Source organism: Conger conger, chromosome 7 (genome assembly GCF_963514075.1).
Source record: "Conger conger chromosome 7, fConCon1.1, whole genome shotgun sequence".
Lineage (NCBI taxonomy): Eukaryota > Metazoa > Chordata > Actinopteri > Anguilliformes > Congridae > Conger > Conger conger.
The window spans coordinates 52,711,368-52,733,068 of NC_083766.1; the positions used below are offsets into that span (position 1 = coordinate 52,711,368).

Genomic DNA, 21,701 nt, shown 5'->3' on the forward strand with positions numbered 1-21,701 from the left:
GATTGAGACCAGACCAACCCCACAGCCCATAGAATTGGAGACTAAATTTGACGGTTGGCCGTGAAATGCAGGTTTACAGTTATTTTTTGAATGGCCTGGCTGCTCACAGACACACAAGCAATGACCCGTACTTATCGAGTCACACTGGAGCAACTGCTGGATGTGACACAGACCCGTTTCAGTCATTTTAAATTTAAGAAGAATCTGCTTGAAATGGTTAAACCGGACTGTTCATAACCGCCCCTCTTCATTCAAATGTGTTGAATCTGTCTGTGCCCCTCCCCCTTGGATCCTCTGCTAAGCCTCACGGGCGACAAAGATCAAATTACATAAACCGTGAATGGGGAAAAAAAAGAATAATACTAAAAGAAACATTTAAATATGTAAGAGAATTTGAAATATAGTACTACAGATTAATTTTGTACTGTATTTATTGTGTATAATGACAACTTTTTTTAAAGAACTGTACATTTAGTAATACTGTAAATTAAACCTTGCTTCTTTTTAAAAAGACAAATGTATGTTTCTCTTTATTGAACCGGACTTTGCTTTGCTGTGGAAGATGACGTCTATGCCAGGATATTAAGGTGGAGGTTTTCCTTGTGAGCATGGGAAATGATTTAGCTTGTATTGATATGCCCAAGGTGTACGTATACAGTTCATTTCTGTGCCACCAGGTGGTGCTGGAGTTGCTGCAAAAGTTACTGATTGAAAGAAAGTGTGTTTGGCTAGAGGGGCGTAGAGGAAGGGAGGAGCAGTGTGGAATTATGATGTTCAGGGGGGATTTTTTTTTCCTTATGTGGCTTGTTTCAACAGAGTCGAATGAGAAGCCTGTAGAATGGGTCCCACCCTTAGGAATGCTAAAAACAGCTACAAATAAAATGTTTTAAACTTGCCCACGATACACTAACATCACACAATACAGTGCATCAGAAAGCACATACACCTTTTTACTCTATCCTTTTTAAGTATATTGTCCATGTTGGAGACATCAGACTCCTCCTCTGCTTTGATGATACCCCCACCCCCTACCCCCCAAAAAAAACTGAATCTATGCAACGCACAGTTTCCAGGGCTTGCCCCAGTGTAAGGAAAGCTGTGGGAAGTGTGGAGAAAGAGAGGGAGAGAAGGAGGGTTTGTGTTTCCTTGCACCACTTTCCACGAAGAAGAGCAAGGAAGCCCTGCCAGCCAGGAACGGCAGCTGAAATTTATTAGCAGCCTACCAAAGGATCGTAATTCACACCAGATCTGGGTCCTTTGATAAGATTCAGTGCATTCTTCAGGTTATCGATAAACCCACATCCACACAAGTGCTCACTCGCCTTGCTTTTTAAAAACCTGAGCAAGTTGTGTGTTTTTTTTATGTGCTAGAAGAACGCAAGGAAGAACGGTTGGACTCTGAGGCACTACGTGGCTTTTTGAAATTGAATAATTTTTTTTTATTGTTTGGTTTTTCGGGGGACGGCTGCTCTTCCATCAGTCTCCATCACTAGGTAAGATGATGCCTTGTTAGTTTTTTATTTTATTTATTTTTTTGCATTGTGCTTTTAAGGTTTATGTTCGCAAATATGTGATTAAAGTTTTCTTAACTAAACATTCAAATGCTGATGTAATGCAACGGAGTTCTAGAACACTGAAAAATAATTCCATGAACACTCAAAGAGTTAAGGAGGATCCATTGAAAAGGTGTGTGCTTTGCATTTCCGTTCTTCTCCAGCTGAAGCCAGTCGCTAAAGATGTGTTATTAACGGATAATTTAATCCCTCCACCTGTTTATTCTCCTCTGTGAGAGATCCTGTGCTCAGTGAACTTGAGTAAACCCCACGACAGCACCCCACTTTGGCTCCTGCATCCCGGATCTCCTCAAAGTTTCCCCCATTCTTATTCGATTTTGGGGGGTACAGCTTATTCAGCTTATGGAATTCAATCAAAGTTATGTATTGCCAAGATGACCAGTTGTCGGAGATGTTGTCAACCAGCTTTTCTGAGAGTCTGGTCATCAGATGAATACTTTGGAAAGCAATGTGGAAAAATTGGCTCTCATCTGTGGCTCAGAAACCCCAGTTGTATCCGACAGCCTTCCTGTGTGGATCTGTATGTCCTAACTTGAATAAATTCTTGGGCTTGAGGTTTTAAATGCGGAGGAGTCCTGTGCGGAGTATGTGTCGCTCTAGGCTTGAGCAGTTTGTTTTATTAAATAAGTGTAGTTTGTGCAGTCGGGACTGCGATCCCACAAGGCATTTTCTCTTCCCTTTTAAGGTATTGACTTTGATACGTTGAGCTTGTAAAACACTCACTGCTGGCAAAACCCACCAAAGGGAGCCCTGTGCGCAGGCTGTCCAGGAGTCTACACGGCTGAGCAGTTTGTTCCATTAGCTCTCCTTTTTCCCCCTCCCTTCCTCCCTCTCTTTTCCCCCTCCCTCTCTCCCTCCCTCCTTTTTTACCCCCTCCCTCCCTCCTTCCCTCTCTTTTACCCATTCTCTTACTTTCTCCGTGTGGGCTTGTCTCTCCCTCCTTGTGGCACCTCCATTTTGATCATTCCATTCGTGGTCCACACTCTTGAGCCTTTTTTTTCAGCCGAGGAATCGAGTTGCGTTTTTAATTATGTGCCACTCATACTCCAGCCCCCCCCCCACAGGACTCTCCATTGAAATACAGCACAAAGTTCTAATCGTATTTAGTTTTGTTTGGCAAGAAGAGAGGTGTGCTGGTGCAACAGAGGCTAGCCCCTACCGCCTGCCAACCCCCCCCCCCCCCCCCCATCCCCCGCCCCCCTCCCTTCTCACCTCATGTGCCCCTGATGTTCTCCAGGACTGGGCATCTGTGGAGGCCCTGCTCTGGGCTCATCAGTGCTGTTTATTGCCTCTAGATGAAAAAAGAGAAGCAGCTGGTCTGAAGAACGTGCGACTGTTTCACTGCGTGCATGGCTGCGGCCAATGGCAAGTCCGTGTATACATTTGGGTGTTTGTGTCTTTCTACGGTTTCCTATAGAAGTTCCTCTGCAATATTCCATGGAGAGCTGTCTTTTCCACAGTTGCATCATAAGCGTGCTATTACTGTTTTATACAGAGTTCATAAGTGCTTGCTGTGACTTGTGAGTGCTGACATTGTGACTGTGGAGATAATTTGTTTAAAGATGGAAAAAATGCATTTTCCCCTGATTGTAGGCCTTGGGAAAGTGCTGGAATTTATTGTGATGTCAGGAAGTGCACACTTTACCAAAACCAAGGGAGGTTTAGTCAGCATGAGGTGTGACCGCTCTGCGAGCAAAACCACGGAAAAATGCACCCTGGAGTTATGTTTGAGGAACACAGGGCAGGGTGTTGCTATGGTGACATCTCAGTTAGGCATGCAGAGCCATAACAGAGAGTTTCCCCCCCGTGGGCTGTCCTGAGTGCAGTGGCCTTCTGGGAAGGGCCGGTCTTTCAACTATCTGTCACAACTGTTGGCTTCAGCCTCGGCCGGACTCCGTGTCATCACCACAGATTGGTCGGTGAAGAGTGGAGATGATGTGTGCTCATGGGTCACATTTGTTTTATCTTCAGAGCCCTTCGATAAAGACGCCGGCGCGTGTTCTTCAGAGGAGGCGGCTTTCTAGAGAAGAGTACACAGTCAGACGGACCAAAACCAATACTTCTCGCGGTTCCAGAGCATACAGGGAAACGCTTTCGCTTTTTATCACTTCACTGATAAGAGACGAGGTCTGAGTGACGAGGCCTCAGTTTACAGCACCGCCGGACCGCAAAGAACTATCCCGCAGTTCGTCCCCAGCCATCCCCTAGCCATGTCCCGCTGGGGCCGGAAGACCAAGAACAGCAAAACTCCGGAGGTGATCCGCACGGTGACCGAGGGCCTGAAGTCCCTGTACCGCAAGAAGCTGCTGCCCCTGGAGAAGTACTATGGCTTCCACGACTTCCACTCGGCCAGCATGGAGGACGCGGACTTTGACAACAAGCCCATGGTGTTGGTGGTGGGACAGTACTCCACAGGAAAGACCACCTTCATCAGGTGAGGAGGGGCCGGGGGGGCGGTGGGGATTTTTAGGGAGCAGGGAATATTTGCTGCACTTTTCTGTAATCCTTCAATTACCATGAAGACTCCTTTACATGAAGTTCAGTTTTTGCTAGTTTTTCTAATGGGTGCTAGCTCCAACCTATCTAGTCACAAAACTTGGTCTAGCTATATTGTGAATTTGCATTTAGCATGCATTCTGAAAGTGTAGATCGCAGTACCAAATTAGTTTCACTCATGATGCTTGCAAAGTCATCTCGACTCATCTTTACTCAACAGTATTTGTGAACCATACTAAGTTCTAGGTTCAGTAGTTTGGCAAACAGAACATCAGCGAAGCATAGAAACCCATTTGGAAAGCCCCAGTTGCCCCTAGTGATGCTTGAAAATCACTTTGGGAACAATAGTTCTAGTGTGCATTACACTACCTTGTTTCTGGCTGCTCTCACCTGCACCAGCATGTGCACTTCAGAGTTTTATTGTTTCATTATGCATTATCTTACATTACCTCACTTATTTTCATAGCCACCCTTATCTAGGGAGACTTGCACGGCTTATATTTTGCATATTATACATTCCACATCTGGCTGCTCCCAAGCTATAGAGTATTAACGTCACTGTTTTAAGTTTACCGCTGCATTGACATAATCAGAACCCACACATACAATTCTTACGGACTTTTACATATGCCATATTTCCCCCTTGGAAACATCTCTGCACTCCAGTAAATCATTGCTAGATCATAAATTCAGTTCCTCTATTTCTAGAAAAGTCCTGCTAGCCTGCTGCTGAGATGATGGAGTGTCCTGTGTGTCTCTCAGGTACCTTCTGGAACAGGACTTCCCAGGGAGTCGTGTAGGGCCGGAGCCCACGACCGACTGCTTCACCGCGATCATGCACGGGGAGCCAGAGGGTCTGGTCCCTGGGAACGCCCTCATCGTGGACCCCAACAAGCCCTTCCGCAAGCTGAACCCCTTTGGGAACACCTTCCTCAACCGGTGAGGAGACTTGGGACAAGTGGAGGTCCCGGGGGCTAGATGGGTACAAGTGAGAATAGGAATATTTTGGGAGGGAGGGGGGTACCTGAAGGAAAACAGGAATGAAGTTGAAGTTGAACTTCCCGGAGATGATGAAGCAGGGGGTGGGGTGAGGCAGAGTTGGGAGAGCGAGAGGGAAAAAATGAGACGTGTGGAATGTCAAGCCTCCTTGCCAAAATTTGAAACGGGGAGGGACTTTCCTTATTTGTGGAAAAATGTGAGAAAGGGAGAGCAATCTCAAGAAAGGGGTGGCTTTTCTAAGATATTTAATGGAGACATGGGACCTATGACGAGTTCAAGGGGGAAAGTGAATGTTTGAGAGGTCAGAGATGTGGGACGCATAGAGAGATTTTGGGTTTGAGAATTTGACAGGTGTACGGAGACCCTCCCTCTCTGCCTTGTTTACTACTTCAGACTGCCAGCCCTCAGTGCTAACAGAGCCCTCCATTCTAAATGCTACTGGCTGTGGTGGCCTGATAAACTAAATCCCTGGCTTCCTATGAATAACTCCTTTTTGCCCAGAAAAACATTTGGCTTCTTCATCGCATAAGACACGGTGCCAATGCCTCTTGCCCTACTGTGCTGTTGGTGCTTTGCTGGGTTTCGCTCTGGAGCCTGCAGGGACATGTTATCCATCCAATCACGCGGCCCGATATCACATGGTGTCCGGGTGTCTAATCCAGACAGCTCCTGATTTTTGTTTCCTGGAGCTCCTGTCTGTTCTTTTTTTAACTTCCTGTCTGGGGAAAGCCTTGCGCCCGTTCAGCCCGTTTTTGCCACAGGAAGCTCCCGGAGGCAGATCATTAGCGTGCTGTATTGTCTGATTCTGGTAGACGTGACCGTTTTCCTGCAGGAAGCGGACCGCTTCAAGGTATTTCCACACAATGGGCTGGAGCAGGGAGGGGTGTGGGGCCTGGCCCCGAGCTTTGGGTTGCATTACCAAGCATGACGACAGATGTGCTTTTCTCTAATTACACACATTCTCCCAACGTGCCTTTCATGGCTGAAGCGGGCACATTTTATGAGCATGACGACAATATGGTCGCCGGATTTAGAGTTTGTCGAGACTGGACTACATGAACAGCTGGAAGCGTCATTGTGAGGGTGTGGGGAAGGGTTCCCCCTCGGAACCCATGTCCGGCTGGGGTGCCGTTCCATCGTCATTGACACAAAATTCATTACATAATGAGGGTACATTTCCTCCATCACTTGCTCAGACCCGACAATACATTGTGTGGCAGTACCACAAACCGGAACATTTGAAATTCAGACATTCTGGTCAAAAACCAGACCCTCTGGCAACCCTAGACAACAACCAGGCGAAGACTAATGCTGTTCTGATATTGATAAATGCTTGTTTTTCGGGGTTACCTTTGTGCCGTGTGACAGATTCAGTCCTGAAATGTGTAGATCTGATCAGTCAAGTTTGATTCATAGGTAAAAAGGAACCACCTTAGATTCTCTGGTCTCTCCCTCCCCTTTGCGTCAGGTTCCAGTGCGCCCACCTGCCCAATCAGGTCCTGGAAAGCATCAGCATCATCGACACGCCCGGAATTCTGTCTGGGGCCAAGCAGAGAGTGAGCCGTGGTGAGTCTGCACCCCCTTCCACCCAAAACCACACAGTCCAGTCCACTACATACCGCAGCCCAGGGCCCTGTATCACAAAACAGAATTACTGAGTTAACTGGATAACTGCACTGAGTAAAACCTGGAACCCTCCCAAATCTGTAATGTGGACTGAAGTAACAAGAGCAGTTCTGTCTGGGTTGTACTCTGTGCAGTTGTCCAGCTAACACGATAATCTTTCTGTGTGAAATACACTCCTGGTCCCCTGAGCTTACGTTATACCCCTTGCAGCATGCTTCATCAGAATAACCTTACAGTACATAACCTCAATATTCAGATGTACAGTAGATAAAATGTGTAAAAATGATAATGATTTTAATGATGCATGTTGCAGTGGAAAGGTTTGTCTGACAAGCAAACGGAAAGTGCAGCGTGGCCGAGGCGTGTCGGGGAGAGAGGTGGGGAGTCGGTGTTAATAGCGAAGGCAGATGAATCCGCCTCTGAGATTCTTTTCCACGAATCGGAAAAATGTCTCCTCTGATGTTTGCGTCTGGGAGGTGTGAAGGAGGAGGAAGGAATGTGAGGGGGGGAGGGCTGAGGCTAGGGGTGGAGAGAGATATGAAGGGTGCACATCTCTGTGTGAATGCCCCACCCTCCTCACTCAGGGCTCAGTCCAAAAGGGGAGGGGCAGGGGAGGGGCTGCGAGTGGTGTACTGCAGGACACAACTCGGTGAGGAGTTTCTTTGCGAGTCTGCTAAATGAATCTAAGTTGATAATGTTTATGTTTCTCCCAGGGGAAAGCATAAATTATTATTATTATATCGTACTTACTGAAGTCTATCTCTTGAGAGATGGAGTCTTGAACTCTCCCACAACTCCCTTAACTCTCACATTACTTTCAGTATACTGCTAAAAACCCCCAACCTCCCAACCACAGACACGCAGTCTAGGAATGTTCCGGTGCTGACTGTGGCTGGCAGCCCTGCTGGGAGATGAGGTATGGGTTTTTGCCCAGGGAGGGAGGGATTCAGTCGTACGGAATGACCATCTCTCTCATCGCTCACCAGCACCCCCTTCTGGTACATTTGATACCTGCAGTCCGCTTCTTCAAGCTGCACACTCCTTCCAGCTCATGTGCAAGCTCAGCTTGAGGACTGCCATCTCAAATGAAGCAGTGGTTGATATGATGCATTTACAGAGTAGATTGCACGCTTGACTGCACTCTAACCGACCTGTCAGTGGAGATTGCAGCAGCACGCATGGTGATAAAATTGATTGGGCCTTTTGGAAATTGGGAGGAAAAAAGGGGAAGAAAACGGATTAAACGCCCCCCCCCCCCCCCCCGTCACCCTCCTTTCACCAGGGTATGACTTCCCCGCCGTGCTGAGCTGGTTCGCCGAGCGAGTGGACCGCATCATCCTGCTGTTCGACGCCCACAAGCTGGAGATCTCTGATGAGTTCTCGCAGGCCATCGGCGCCCTGCGCGGCAACGAGGACAAGCTGCGGGTAGTGCTGAACAAGGCCGACATGGTGGGCACGCAGCAGCTGATGAGGGTCTACGGTGCCCTCATGTGGTCCCTGGGGAAGGTGTTCAACACGCCCGAGGTGCTGCGCGTCTACATCGGCTCCTTCTGGTCGCAGCCGCTGATGGTGACGGACAACCGGCGGCTGTTCGAGCTGGAGGAGGAGGACCTGTTCGCCGACATCCAGAACCTTCCGCGCAACTCCGCCCTGCGCAAGCTCAACGACCTGGTCAAGAGGGCGCGCCTCGTCAGGGTGAGAGTTCTAATGCCAGACTAGCGAATTTACTGCGAACTCTCTCTGGACCCCTGAGAAGGGAGGTTATGGTGATCTGAGCCAATGATCTCTTGGTGATCTCTTGGTCTGGTTGTGGTAAAAGCCAACAGCCACTGAAATCTGGGCCCAACGTTGACCTTTACAGGGGCCTAATGCTGCTTTGAAGTGATGTTGGGTTGTAGCAGGAATATGTCACAGCTTGGCCAACTTGACTTGAAATAGAGATAGAGGCGATTGATTATGTGCCATATGTGGTCAACTAGCTAGTTATAGCAAACAAACTTTGGCTGTTGCATGAGGTAAGAATGCAAATACCACAAGGAAATGATTATTGCAGTGCTATACTTATCAAGGAATGTCTCTGTTTTAAATTTGTAGCTGTGCTTCACTTATGTCTTTATTGTATAAAATGTCTTACTGTTCACACAGGACTGTTTTTTGTTCAACGATGTTGGCAAGAATGATTACGTCACAACTCGGCCGATTGTTCATGTGGACCTTCTTGGTGGGGAAACTCATATAGGCTGCAAATCCGATGCCACTTGAAAGCAGCATTATTATTGTCTTGTCCATTTAATGACTCGTCCCTGTGATTGATGAGATATCTGCAGCCAATCACATTGCACAAGTTGCTTTTATTCAGTATATTAATGCTGATGCATGTGTATAGCCAGTACTTGGTGAGCTGTTAAGTCACATTTGACTTTAGATCACCTTGGAACAACATTTTAGTGTTCTTTTTACTGGTTTGATATTTTTGCTTCCTGAATCCACCCAACTGAGGGTAAATACTACATAAATATTATGCCCTACAGAGGGGGGCTTCAAAATACCAAGCCAAATGGATGAGGGCTGGGATTGATTAAAATGATTATGTTTGCAATTTTCTGGTAATCATCTTTTTTTGTGTGCATTTGCACTTCGCATATATTTCCCCCTAGGATACATCTCTGGACCCGAGCAAATCATTGTTAGATTTACTTTTATTTACGTATGGGAATATTTATGGCAGGTTTACAGCACAGATGTTTTCAGTATAAAAGCAGATGTCTCAGATGCGGGCTTTGGTGTTCTGACGTTGTGCAGATCATTGTTTGGAGAGGCTGTAGTGCTCTCATAACTCTGCTGCATAGTTTCGACTTCAGGGTTGAGCGGTGTAGCAGAGAGGCTACTGGAAACGAAAGCTTTGTTACTCGACTGAACTCAAATCAGGTCATCACGTCTCACCAGGAGAATGGAAAGCATTATATTTCCCCACTCGGGATTACTAAATTTATCTATCTTGGAGCTGTGTGCGCTTGGTCTTTTGAACATTCCTGACACTAAAGCAGCTGCAGTGTTTTGAAACTGCGCAGCTGGCTCAATGGAGCACTGATTGGGGTGGACATTTTGTTGAACGAGTGCCTGAAACGAAGCTAATGACCTGGATTAAAATGAAAACCTTGGGAGCACTTTTGGAAGGAAGATGGTTGAATCATGTTTTTATAATCTTTCCTCTTCCTGTGTAATGTTTTTTTTTTTTTTTTTTTTTTAACGTCCTTCCAAAAATAGGCGCATTATTATGGAAGCCATTCAAACCCAAGGATAACTGACAGATAACGATCAGCCTCTGGTCTTGTTTCATGCAATGAATGAAAGTTTAAAGGAATACACCAACATTTTGGGAAATATACCTTCTTTTTTTTTTTACTTACCCAGACCTATCCATGTTAGTTTTCATTATAGTTTTTGTGCATTTACTGGCTCGGTTTCCATGTTAGCGTAATGTGTTATCTTAGCATAAAGACTTGAAGTCTATAAGAGTCAGTAGCCTACCTCCTTCAAAGTGAAAGAATACACCATACAGCAACTCCGAAGCAACTCTTATTTACACGAGGTCGGGAAAAATTTCCCAAAATGTTTCAAAGTTTTATATAACTTTTCATGAACCCAACGAAGTGGTAAAGAGGATAATCCATACACAGACCAATAGAACAGGTGACACCCTTACAGAAATGCAATGCACTGCAATATATTGTAAATATCTGGTGACAGATCACAAATATGTGCTAAGAATGTTCTTAACTGAACACTCCTGCTGATAACAATTACTACTGGAGTAATAATAGTAGTTTGGACTTAGAGCCTACAGTACTCCTCAAAGGGTTAAAGAAACTTATTTTCTAATACATTTTTATTTTTTTATTTTGGAAAGCAACATTAATTTTTGTACTTGCTGAAATATTGTGAAGTGTTGAAATGTTTTGGGAACACTCCATATTATGTCACTAATAAAATAATATTCAGTTTGTGTCAGTGATGAGCAATATGCAGAACATTGAGTGTAGTAATGTCCTAGTAAATATATTATTAATATCAACAATAATATTGACATTATTACATCATAAATGATGAGATTCTATATCCGTCATGATATCTTTAAAGGAGCTTCACGTTCATTCCAATTTCAAATAACAAAGATAGTACTTGGTCTTTGAAATTGCACCAATTTTAATTGTGTTGGGTTTCCAGACTCATTCATACAATTTGTCCTCTAATGTATTCGGATATTTGTCCAAAGATCATTATTGTTATTTGTAGATACTTTATGATGCTCTACATTCTTCAGTGTCACCTCTAATTTTGTTTGGCCAGTAAAGTCCTCTGTTACTCCTCTCACCCTCCTCCATCCCAGGTTCACGCTCACATCATCAGCTATCTGAAGCAGGAGATGCCCTCTGTCTTCAGGAAGGACAACAAGAAGAAGAACCTCATCTACGAGCTGCCCGTCATCTTCTCCAAGATCCAGCTGCAGCACAACATCTCTCCCGGAGACTTCCCTGACTGCACCAAGATGCAGGTCTGAGCAGCTGGCCTTTTCTCATTCTTTTCCTGCACTGTTTCTGAAGCCCAGTAAAGCTCATGAATCATATCTGATCCCATAGGTCCAGATTCACCTTTATGTGCATTTTGTTTTCACCCTTTAAAGGTGTACGATCACAGATATGTGATTAGAATGTTCTTCATTCAACATTCTAATGAGGATGTAACAATCGTTACTGATAATCAAAAGAAGTAGAGTTCTAGAATGACTAGAATTTAGATTTTGAGGGTTAACTTGAAACAGCAGTAAAAGAGGCCCTGGGTCGTCCAAAACACTAAGTCTCTGTGTGTCTCGGACTCCATTGGTAGCCCCCTAGGAGCATCACATGGCCCTTACTGACAGTGCCTGCCCCATTTCCTCTGTTTTCAGGAGAAGCTGGCCGTTCACGATTTCAGCAAGTTCAAGCCCCTGAAGCCCAATATGATGGCGGCCCTGGATGAGCTGCTCTCCAACGATATCGCCAAGCTGATGCCTCTGCTGAAGCAGGAGGAGATGGACGCCTGCATCCAGGCCGGGGTCCAGGGCGGGGCCTTCTTGGGAAGCCGGGGCGGGCCCTTCCTGGAGGGGGACCCCTTCGCCAAGTCGGATGGGGAGGAGGAAGGCAGCGACGAAGAGGACGAGGACTGGGTGGTGACCAAGGACAAGCCCAAGTACGACGAGATCTTCTACAACCTGTCACCCAACGAGGGCAAGCTGAGCGGCACCAAGGCCAAGGACTGGATGGTGGGCACCAAGCTGCCCAACTCGGTGCTGGGGCGGATCTGGAAGCTGTCGGACGTGGACCGCGACGGCATGCTGGACGACGAGGAGTTTGCCCTGGCCAGCCACCTGATCGAGGTGAAGCTGGACGGGCACGGCCTGCCCCCGGAGCTGCCCGCCCGGCTGGTGCCCCCCTCCAAACGCCGGAACAGAGGCTCAGGCTCCGACGCGTAGACACTTCCTGTGGCCCTCCATCAGCATGTCCGTCAAACAGCTGGGACTGCCGTTTCATTTTTCCCTTTATTTGTCTCACCCGGCTTTCTCTGTCTGTCTGTCTCACGTTCTCATTACTTGCTGTGAATGTGCACCCATTGCCCTTACTCTGTTCCTCTCTAGCTTTCTTCCATTTTATGACTTACTCCTGCATTTCTCTGTACACTTCAAATGTTTTATGAATTTTATTACCTCCCCTTTCTGGCCCAAAGCTCTTTTTGAATTTTCTAAAACGTGTACCTCTAATCCAAGCATATAAAACCATGTCTGCCCCACCTCTAGAATGCACATCCCCAATACTTGCTTATGTATTACCCCTAAATATAAGGCATCTAATGCTGACACAATTCTGGGGTTTGACAGCGGAGTTGACAAGAGTAATATCTATGATGCGTTACCTATAATTTTAATCATCCTTGTCAGAGTTGTAGCTACTTGATAAGCAAAGACCTTGAATCCACCCGCACACAGCCCTGTACAGTCAATCTCTTTGTCATTGTGTAGCCACGCATCATGCTCACTGCCAGACCGTATGCTTATTAAAAGCTCTTTGATTATGCATTTGCATTGTGGGTATGCCTGAAATGCCTGAAGGCGCGAATGGTGCCTTGTGTGCACTTCTGTTCAAACACGCCTCACACTCGCTGCGTGACAACATCACGTTTGATATCCACGCTTTCCTCTTTCACTCTTTGTTCAAATAATTTTATTTGTGTTTCTTATTTTAATGTACTTGAGCTTTTTTTTTTAAGGCTTTTTTTTAAAACTGAGAAAAAGTTTAATATCGCGTATAAAGAAAGTGTTGTGCACCCGCCCTGGACATTTTATAAAGACGGCTTAACGACGACACTGACTACTGTACACTGCCTCCTCGTCACCCCTGTTTATCATTAATGCTCAATAAAAATGTACTGGTGCAATAGTGGTGTGGTTATTTTAAGCTAATAATATTTGTATATTTCAAACCTTGTGTTGTGTACTATGTTCAGAGGAAATGGATGATGGTTAAATGAACAAACAGAGGCACGGATTACTGTCCTGACAACTAACCAAAAAGAATATGTTGGCATGGTGGTAGTTATATCACTACAGTTTTTTTCACAACTGTATTTTTCTATTATCTGAATGACAGTAATACCAATAATTGGGTAAATAATCCGAAAATATTACTCAAGGAGTCTGTTGGGGGCAGCACAGTGGTGCAGTCAATTGCTCACAGCTCAAAGGTTTGGAGTTTGAATCCTGACCCTGGGCCTTTATGTGTAGAGTTTTACGTTCTCCTCGTGTCCACATGGGCTTCCTCTGGGTATTCTGGCTTCCTTCCACAGGCCAAAGACATATGCTGATTGGAGAGACTAAATCGCCCATAGCTGTGGATGTGAGGTTGAATGGTGTGTATGCCCTCAGATGCATTAGTGACCCGTCTAGTCTGTATTCCTGCCTCTCGCACACAGCATGCTGGGATTGGCTCCAGCCCCCACCCACAACCCTAACCATTAGCAAGGGCTTTAGGAAACAGGTGGACTGTCTGATAATCTGAGGAGATAAGTATAAACATATGTAGGTAAAGAGGAACAGTACAACAAACTGTTCATGGCCATGAGGCAGACAGAGAGCTGTTCATTGGACTGAATTGCGTCAGTTCTCTTTATGACAAAAACCGCAACTCTGTTTATATACCAGTTGTGTAAATATTTTCCTTATCTGGGCATGACTACTCAAACTTTTTATTTTGTTAACGTTTCTTTACCATATAGCAGATGCTTACCATATAGCAGGGAAATTATGATACAAATGCCACATACTGTATATAATCCAAAGGTATATCAGGGCACGTAAAATTACTGTTAAATGAATACAGATTCCCCATTTTAGCAGCTAATTTATTAGTAAAGACCTGGCAGTAGATCCACAGTGCTGGCTGTTGGGAGCCTTGGCACGAAGCTGCACCAGGATTTCACCACCCTATCCAGAACCACAGAACAAAATATAGATCCCCTATTGGATGCGAAGGGATCCTGTTTTTCAGTTTTATTTTTTATTTTTCACATTGAAGTGAAAATATGTGGAAAGTCTTTCGTTTTTTGGTAAATGCTGCAAACAAAACATAATTGACAACACATGCATACAAAGATATGGTCCAATCATGCTTCACACAGCACAAACGCATATAAAATCAACTTTACATATACACATGCATGCGGGCACACACACACACACACACACACACACACACACACACACACACACACACACACACAGGCACACAAACTATTGGTCTTTCAGTGCCAGGGTCAGTTAAACTCTGACTCACACTGCCTACCGTGAACCCACAATTTTCCATTCTCTATTGTTGGAATACTTTGTGGAGGCACACACACACACACACACACACTAACACAGACTCAACAACTCTCTGACACGTTACAATTCTTTGTGAGTGCTCCTTAGTGTTTGTATTGCATATAATTAAGGTAAGCATATGTGGTCCTATAGATCAAGCTGTATAATCCTCCTGCGTGTGTGTGTGTCTAAAGGAAGGGGTGGTCTCCTAGCTTCCCTCTCTCACCATGGAAAAAAACACTAGTGAAAACAGAGGACTCATTCACAGTGACTCACATGTGAGGAATGCGGTAGATTGCTCCGGGAGTTTATAGAATCTCTTTTTCTAACATTTACTTAGTTACTCACTGCTTGGACATCTAGTTTAGTTTTTTTCATTGTACCCTAGACATATATTTATCCAATCTTGGAGATGCGTACATTTGGGGAATTTACCATCTCCTCCTATTCCACTTGCTGTGTGATCTGGTACTCTGTGTTCGTGTGTGTGTGTGTGTGTGTGTGTGTGTGTGTGTGTGTGTGTGTGTGTGCGTGCATTGTCTTTTATGTGTGCTTGCGCTGCACTAGGAAGCATTTTAGAAACATATCTCTGTATGGACATCTTGTCATGTGAAATCAGTATTTTCCGATAATTGGCTAGTTGTGATATTTAGATAGTAGATAGTGCCTGGTATCATTACCGGATTTGTATTATTTAGCATAATGTCCTGTTCTGATAGCTCTGTCAAACAGTCTGCTTTATTCTTCGATTTTGTTGTTGAAACTTGTCCTTGCAAAATTAAGTCCATCGCTTTCAACAACATGGCTAGAATTCAGCTTATAGGCAAGAACAGTGTCAGTTTACACTCACATTAATACATCAAACTCCAACTAGCCAATAACTGCCAGTCTGTAATGTTCAGGAATTTCACTTCCTGCCGGTTGAAATTACTTTGGTGCTGGATTACGGTATGGTTAAATTTACAAGGCTATTCAATGACGCAAGTAACTGTGTAGGTTACCCAAATCTAATAAAATGTGGTGAGACCATGCAGTAAAATTGGTTTGTTTTTGGGGTTTTTTCACAATTTCCTGGCAAACCTTAGACGACCTTTTAGAGACCCCTTCAGATCGTACACACCTTTGCGTAATAAATTGGGATCTTTTATTGACGTCACGACAGGGAAATCCCTGTCAGATGCGCCCCTCAAATGCTGTACTCTGGAATCAACTCTGGACATATAAGGCCAGTCCGTTTTCTTTTCATGAGGGGAAAGCGCCACCTAAAGGCCAATTCGACTTCATGTCTTTCTGGTGAATGTGACATTGAACATAATATAGGGTATCAAGTCTGCTAGCAAAGTACTGCTACTTGCCGTGCTTGTATCCATTCCTATATATAAAAAATATGCAAACGGCGTTACAAAAACATTGTTACCTGATGTTTCTCCAGTAAATAAAATACGTTCGAAAAGGAACTAATTTTTCCAGCGTTAACTTGTAACGCAGATCAAATGATTGGAATAGACCAACTTCTTCTAGTAGGGGTAGAGAACGAGTTCGATCATCTAATTAGCTCAGTAGAATGTACGTTTAAATATTTATGTTAACATACACGTTAATAGATTATATTATCATAATTAATTATTATGATTTGATGTATGCTGTGTTAATTTATGTTGATGCACAAAATAAATTGTTGGTCTGTCTCACCCTACTTGTGATGTTACTCTGTCTGTAGTTTGTAACCTTGGACTTTGGAAATGCTCCGCTGGTCGCTCCGCCTCTTAAAATCCTTAAAAAAGTTCAAGGAAATTGCAGCAGAGCAGACGGAATCGTACTAACACAGGGGCACGTCACTCAGGCTGCAGCGCTGATTTAAACTGTCCATTCTCTCAAACGAGGGCTTTTTCAACTTTCACGATGGTTGTGAAAGTGCACGTCACTTACTGGTAGGTAATGAGTGGCTGTTTTTAGTATTTCGTTAGCCTAGCTTACATAAGCGACGGTTACTTGGCAGGCCTAGTGATGTTATTGCTACGTAGCGAGCTTGGTCAGTGGTTCCCAATAATTTCGTGGAGATATAATTTACTAGCTAGCTTCATTTCAATCCGGATTCAATTTATTAGCAGCTTAATGTGATCCCTAGCCGTTGAACGATATGTGCTTCATTAGGGTTGGAGTGAAAACCTACTGGACTATCTCCAGGGTTTAAAAAAGGGTGGGGAGTCGTTGCTATTGGTTTTTTTTTTCCATAGGAGCTAGTTGATGAATAATTTAACTAGCTACGTTAAGGTAAAATAAATGACGCCAATGTAAAATTACGACAAGAAGTATCTTTATGATGAGTTTTTTGTTGACAACAATGTTGACCTTTATTATTTGGCTGTAAAATAATCCATCCTGTTGTGCATTGTTACTTTCATTTTCACGTACGTCCAGGGAAATATGGCAACGTTGCAATTAAAGCAGCAATAGTTAAGTAGCAACTGTGTGATGTGCATATACTTACTTGACTAATTAACTGACTTGGCTGCATACACTTCTGTTCACTGAAGTTAGTTAACTAGTGAGCATGTTGGCTTTATTGGTAAATCGGCACTAGTGAATCAGGAGGTGGTAAAGAGGCATGTGATGAAGGTTAATATTGGCTTTTTCTTCCTTGTTCCTCATGCTTATCTTGCATGCAGTCCACTAGTTCAGGTTCAGCTGAGGGGCTTTGTGACTTGTTTCCTAGAGCCTTCAAGCTGCACCCCACAGGTCATATTAAAAATAGTTTGCTGGTTTCCATCACAGTCTGTGGTTTCCATAGGAAAATCTGCAGTGGCTGTGCCACTGGAGATCACATAGTCTGTCCAGCATTTATGCTTGCTGTTGTTACCAGGGTTTACAGGATTGTCTGAGAGGAATACATTTAAAACTAAACATTTATTTGAGACCAACTTAATTTTTGAAAACAAAATATTTCAACATTAACAAACTTCCCTATATTCTACATCCTCATTTTATAGCTAAAGCCCAAACTGATATGAGCATTTAAGTAAAACGGTTCTTGATTGCCATCCGATTAGCTATTCATTTGCTAAAGTTAGTCCGATAGTCCAAAGTCCGATTATAACCTTGACCGCTTAGTAGTGTTTTGTATTTGTGGTCTTGGAAAAACTAGGTGGATTGCTTTTCAAGTGGGAGAGAGGTATAAACTATAGAGGAAGTGACAATCAATCCATATTCAGTGATATTTTAGACCTTCATTAGGCTCTATTCTCCAGAGTGATCAGATCAGGGAGGTGCCTTTTTCAGAAATCAGGATTACCGGCTTCGCTGGATAACCACAATGAACGAAATTCAGAACCCTCCCAAATCTGGAATGTCGACTGAAGTGAAAAAGAAGTTCCAGGTTTTACTCAGTGCTGTTATCCAGCTATGCTGTGTAATCCTGCTTTGTGATACAGGCCCCATCGCTGCCCTACCCTGGTATCTACTGTCACAAAGGGTTTCATTTCAACCCTAATGTGCCACACCTAGTTCTGCTATTGCAGCTTGAGGATGCCCATTGCTGTTGAATAAGGTGTGCTTTGTTTTAGGTTGGTGGTAAAACCCACAGAGTTTACATGTCCTGGAACATTTTGTATATGTATAGAGCGGGTTGTTTGTTGACACCCATTCAGATTAATTGCCTTGCTCAAGTGCATTCACCCTTCTGGGAATCAAACCAGCCACTTTGGTATTGTTACCCCAGCACCCCAACCATAAAATGCCACAAATATGCCATTGGATTCTCAAGTATTTTAAATGAATTAAGTCGGACAAAAACGACTACATGGGTTCAGGTTCATGAATACTATGTCAGTCTTTTTGTCTGTCTAAAGCTGTCTTGGGTATATTTAACCTTAAATAAAATTGGAAAGTTAATTCAGAAAATATTATGCTAAATTTAGCATAATAGCTGTCTTTAGCATCTGTGCTTCCTATGCAAAAATTGTGGTCTGAAATAACCTAATTTAAATTTGTTGGCTCTTATTAGGAGAATTATAAATATATTTAACCATGTACTATGGTTTTTACCTTTCTCTTTGCAGTTGTGGATGAGGGTTTGGGGGCAAGGTAAGTATCTTCCTTTTTATTATTATGTTACAGGGCTCCAGACTAACTTTCAACTGGTAGCACAGTCAACCAAAATTTGTGGTGCAACATTTTGCTGTGGCATTGCATATTTAGGATCTTTTACAACTGTCAGTACACAGTCGGCCTATCTCACGGCTTTGAAAGCAGCAGTAATGTGCAGCATTTTATTTGCATACATTTCTGAGAGTACATTAAGTGCATAACGACAGATCAGTGTTCCAACGTCATTATTTCTTCGTTAGGAGGGCGACATGCCTCGACTCAACACACCCTCACATCAGATTTCATCTCTTCTGAGTTTATCAGATGATAACACAGGGAACCTGTTTTTCTGGCTCCTTTTCCCCATGGCTTTACACAATGGAAATGCATGTCATCTTAGAGAAGTTTGAATTTGCAATTATCATCAGACGTGTGGATAAATGAGACTTAAATATTAAACACCATTGAAAATAAGGCGCAACATTGTTTAATTTTAAAGTGAATTGAGTGCAGTTAAGTGCAAAATTGAATAAAGTGCAATAGAAAACATTAAAACATTTTATATTTCACGCTGCTCAGAATACAGTTAATTTTGGTACGTTCTTTATTGTATTTTAAGGCAGGGAAATTCACCTAGACCTATGTGGAAAACGCATCATGTTGCCATGGGGAGGGGGAAGGAGTAGCTATATGTTGCAAATTCTAACAATGAATTGGCACCATAATACTTATTATACTGAAAATCATTTAAAGAAAATAATTTTAAGAGTTGATTAGTTTTGAAGTCTCTCTGGTACAACCTTTTAAATGCAAAGTTTAATTACAGTCTGGAGCCCTGTATTCACTGAGTGATCTACATTTGATTATCAGAACTGTATAAACATTCATTGATTTTCAATTGTTGTCTTGCCTCAGTTCACAAGATTCAAGGAACAACTTTTGAAGAAGTTTCCTAATGATCTTGAGATCGTAAGTTGTGGTATTTATTACTGTAATTTAAATGTGGAAAAGCACAAGATATTTTGCTGTATGTGAAACACAACTAAGTATTCTAAACGGTACACAACATTTTTTGATTAGACATTAAATGTTGTTAAGAACCTTTAACCCTTTTGTGAGTAGTTGTTTTGGAATGTTTAGTCAAAATGTCACTGTTCTAGAACACCATTACTTTCAATTACCAGTTGTGATCGTTACATCAGCATTAGAATGTTCATTTGAGAACATTCCAATCGCATATTTGTCATCTTGCACCTCAACGGGTTAAGCAAAGTTCTTAGCTTATTTGGCCGGGGGAATAATCGTATGTGTGGTGTTTTGACTGCTATACTTTCTTAGACATTCTCCTGATCTATGCTCCCTCTCTGCAGACCGGAGCGACCACACCAACCAGATCCTCAGAATTTGAGGTGGCGGTGAATGGTGTGCTGGTCCACTCTAAGAAGGTGGGGAAATTGACTGAATTTATACCTTTATAACACACTAACATTAATCAATCAATTTTGCAAGTGGGCAGTTTTCTTCTGCAGTCATAGGTGTATTGTGTGTGTGTGTGTGTGTGTGTCCAGGGTGGAGATGGCTTTGTGGATAATGACGACAAGATGGCTGTTATCTTCAAAGCCATAATGGAGGCCCTTAAAAAGTGAGGGGCTTTTCAATTGGAGGTAACAAATATATATATATATATATATTTTAAATTCTTCTACATTCTTTCTGTCTTTCTTTCTCATTATCTTTCTCTGTCTAGCAGTCATCTTTCATTCTCACCTGTCAGTGGCCTACTTATGGGAGGAAGGTATGGCGAAGTGATTTGTTGGTTTGTGTCTCCCCTGTCCCCCAGTGTGGTCTCTCCGTATCGATCCTCTCTCCGGCGTGGTGGTTAATGATGGTGGTGCCTTACCTGTCTGAGACACGGGCACATCCTGATGGTTCCCCGCTCCGCCTGGGAGACTCCACACAGAGCGCCCATACTCCTACAAGTCTACCAGTTTTCTGCTTCAGGGTGGCGGGTAATTAAAGGGAACGCATAGCATATTCGAGTGATCGCATGAAGGGTCTGAACAACCTTCAGAAATGGATTAAACATTTGGCAAGGGAAATCTGGATAATGCTCACCTTTCCACCGCTTGTTAAAAATAGCAAAAAGGTTGAGTCAACCTCATCATTTTGATCATTATTTTTAATTGGCCAAACCTGGGGTAAATAATAATCAGAATTATATGGATAAAAAGAGATTTCATCCCAGTTTTCCCTTTCCAAATATCATATTCATCCTAAATTTTGCTATCCTCTTTCTTCTTGGAATGATACCAAATATTTCTCAGTTTATGCGCAAACTGTTAAACATGCTAATGTGCAATATGTTTCTATTCCAATAAAGGGTTAATTCACTAGGTTGGAGTATGTTTTCATTCTGATGTTTTTGTGTGTATATATACATTACATTTCTTTTGCAGATTACAAATTGCAATTTTACAAATTGATGTACAATATTATGTTGTACAATTATATTTACAGTATAGTTGTTGCAATACAACATACGGATTTACAGTAGTAGCATGGATTCACGGTATTGGTAAAAGTAACCTAGATGTAACATCCGCGATCAACATGAGCGTGTAGTAAATCAAGAACAATTTGTTTCCTGTGAATCTGGAAAACGCTGATGCACGAGAATGCCATTAAGAACATGACAGGAAAATTGTGCTTGACCTTTGTCGAGTCTGAAGTTTCGATGGTTAAGTTACACTCGGGGCGGCACGGATGGTGCAGTGGGTAGCACTGCCGCCTCGCGGCAAGGAGGTCCTGGGTTCGAATCCCGGTCTGCCTCTCTGTGCGGAGTTTGCATGTTCTCCCTGTGTTTGCGTGGGTTTCCTCCGGGTACTCCTCCCACAGTCCAAAGATATGCAGGTTAGGCTGATTGGAGAGTCTAAGCGGCCTGTCCAGGGTCTATTCCTGCCTTTCTCCCAATGTATGCTGGGATTGGCTCAAGCCCCTCTGCGACCCTGTTCAGGATAAGCGGGTAT

The 21,701-nt window shown here is 43.4% G+C and overlaps 1 protein-coding gene and 1 long non-coding RNA gene across 2 annotated transcripts; both read left to right on the forward strand.

The window, feature by feature from the left end:
* Positions 1 to 1,067: 1,067 nt before the first annotated feature.
* Positions 1,068 to 13,166, forward strand: ehd2a (EH-domain containing 2a). Its single transcript, XM_061250218.1, has 7 exons — positions 1,068 to 1,493; positions 3,546 to 4,008; positions 4,833 to 5,009; positions 6,538 to 6,635; positions 7,978 to 8,390; positions 11,086 to 11,250; positions 11,644 to 13,166. Exons 2-7 carry the CDS (start codon positions 3,785 to 3,787, stop codon positions 12,205 to 12,207), a joined length of 1,641 nt encoding a protein of 546 aa, XP_061106202.1. The 5' UTR covers positions 1,068 to 1,493; positions 3,546 to 3,784; the 3' UTR covers positions 12,208 to 13,166.
* Positions 13,167 to 16,360: 3,194 nt separating this feature from the next.
* On the forward strand, positions 16,361 to 20,339 carry LOC133132813 (uncharacterized). The gene is made up of 5 exons (XR_009709176.1): positions 16,361 to 16,520; positions 18,648 to 18,672; positions 19,591 to 19,644; positions 20,046 to 20,120; positions 20,244 to 20,339. It is a non-coding gene; the product is annotated as an uncharacterized LOC133132813 (long non-coding RNA).
* The last annotated feature ends 1,362 nt before the right edge of the window (positions 20,340 to 21,701 follow it).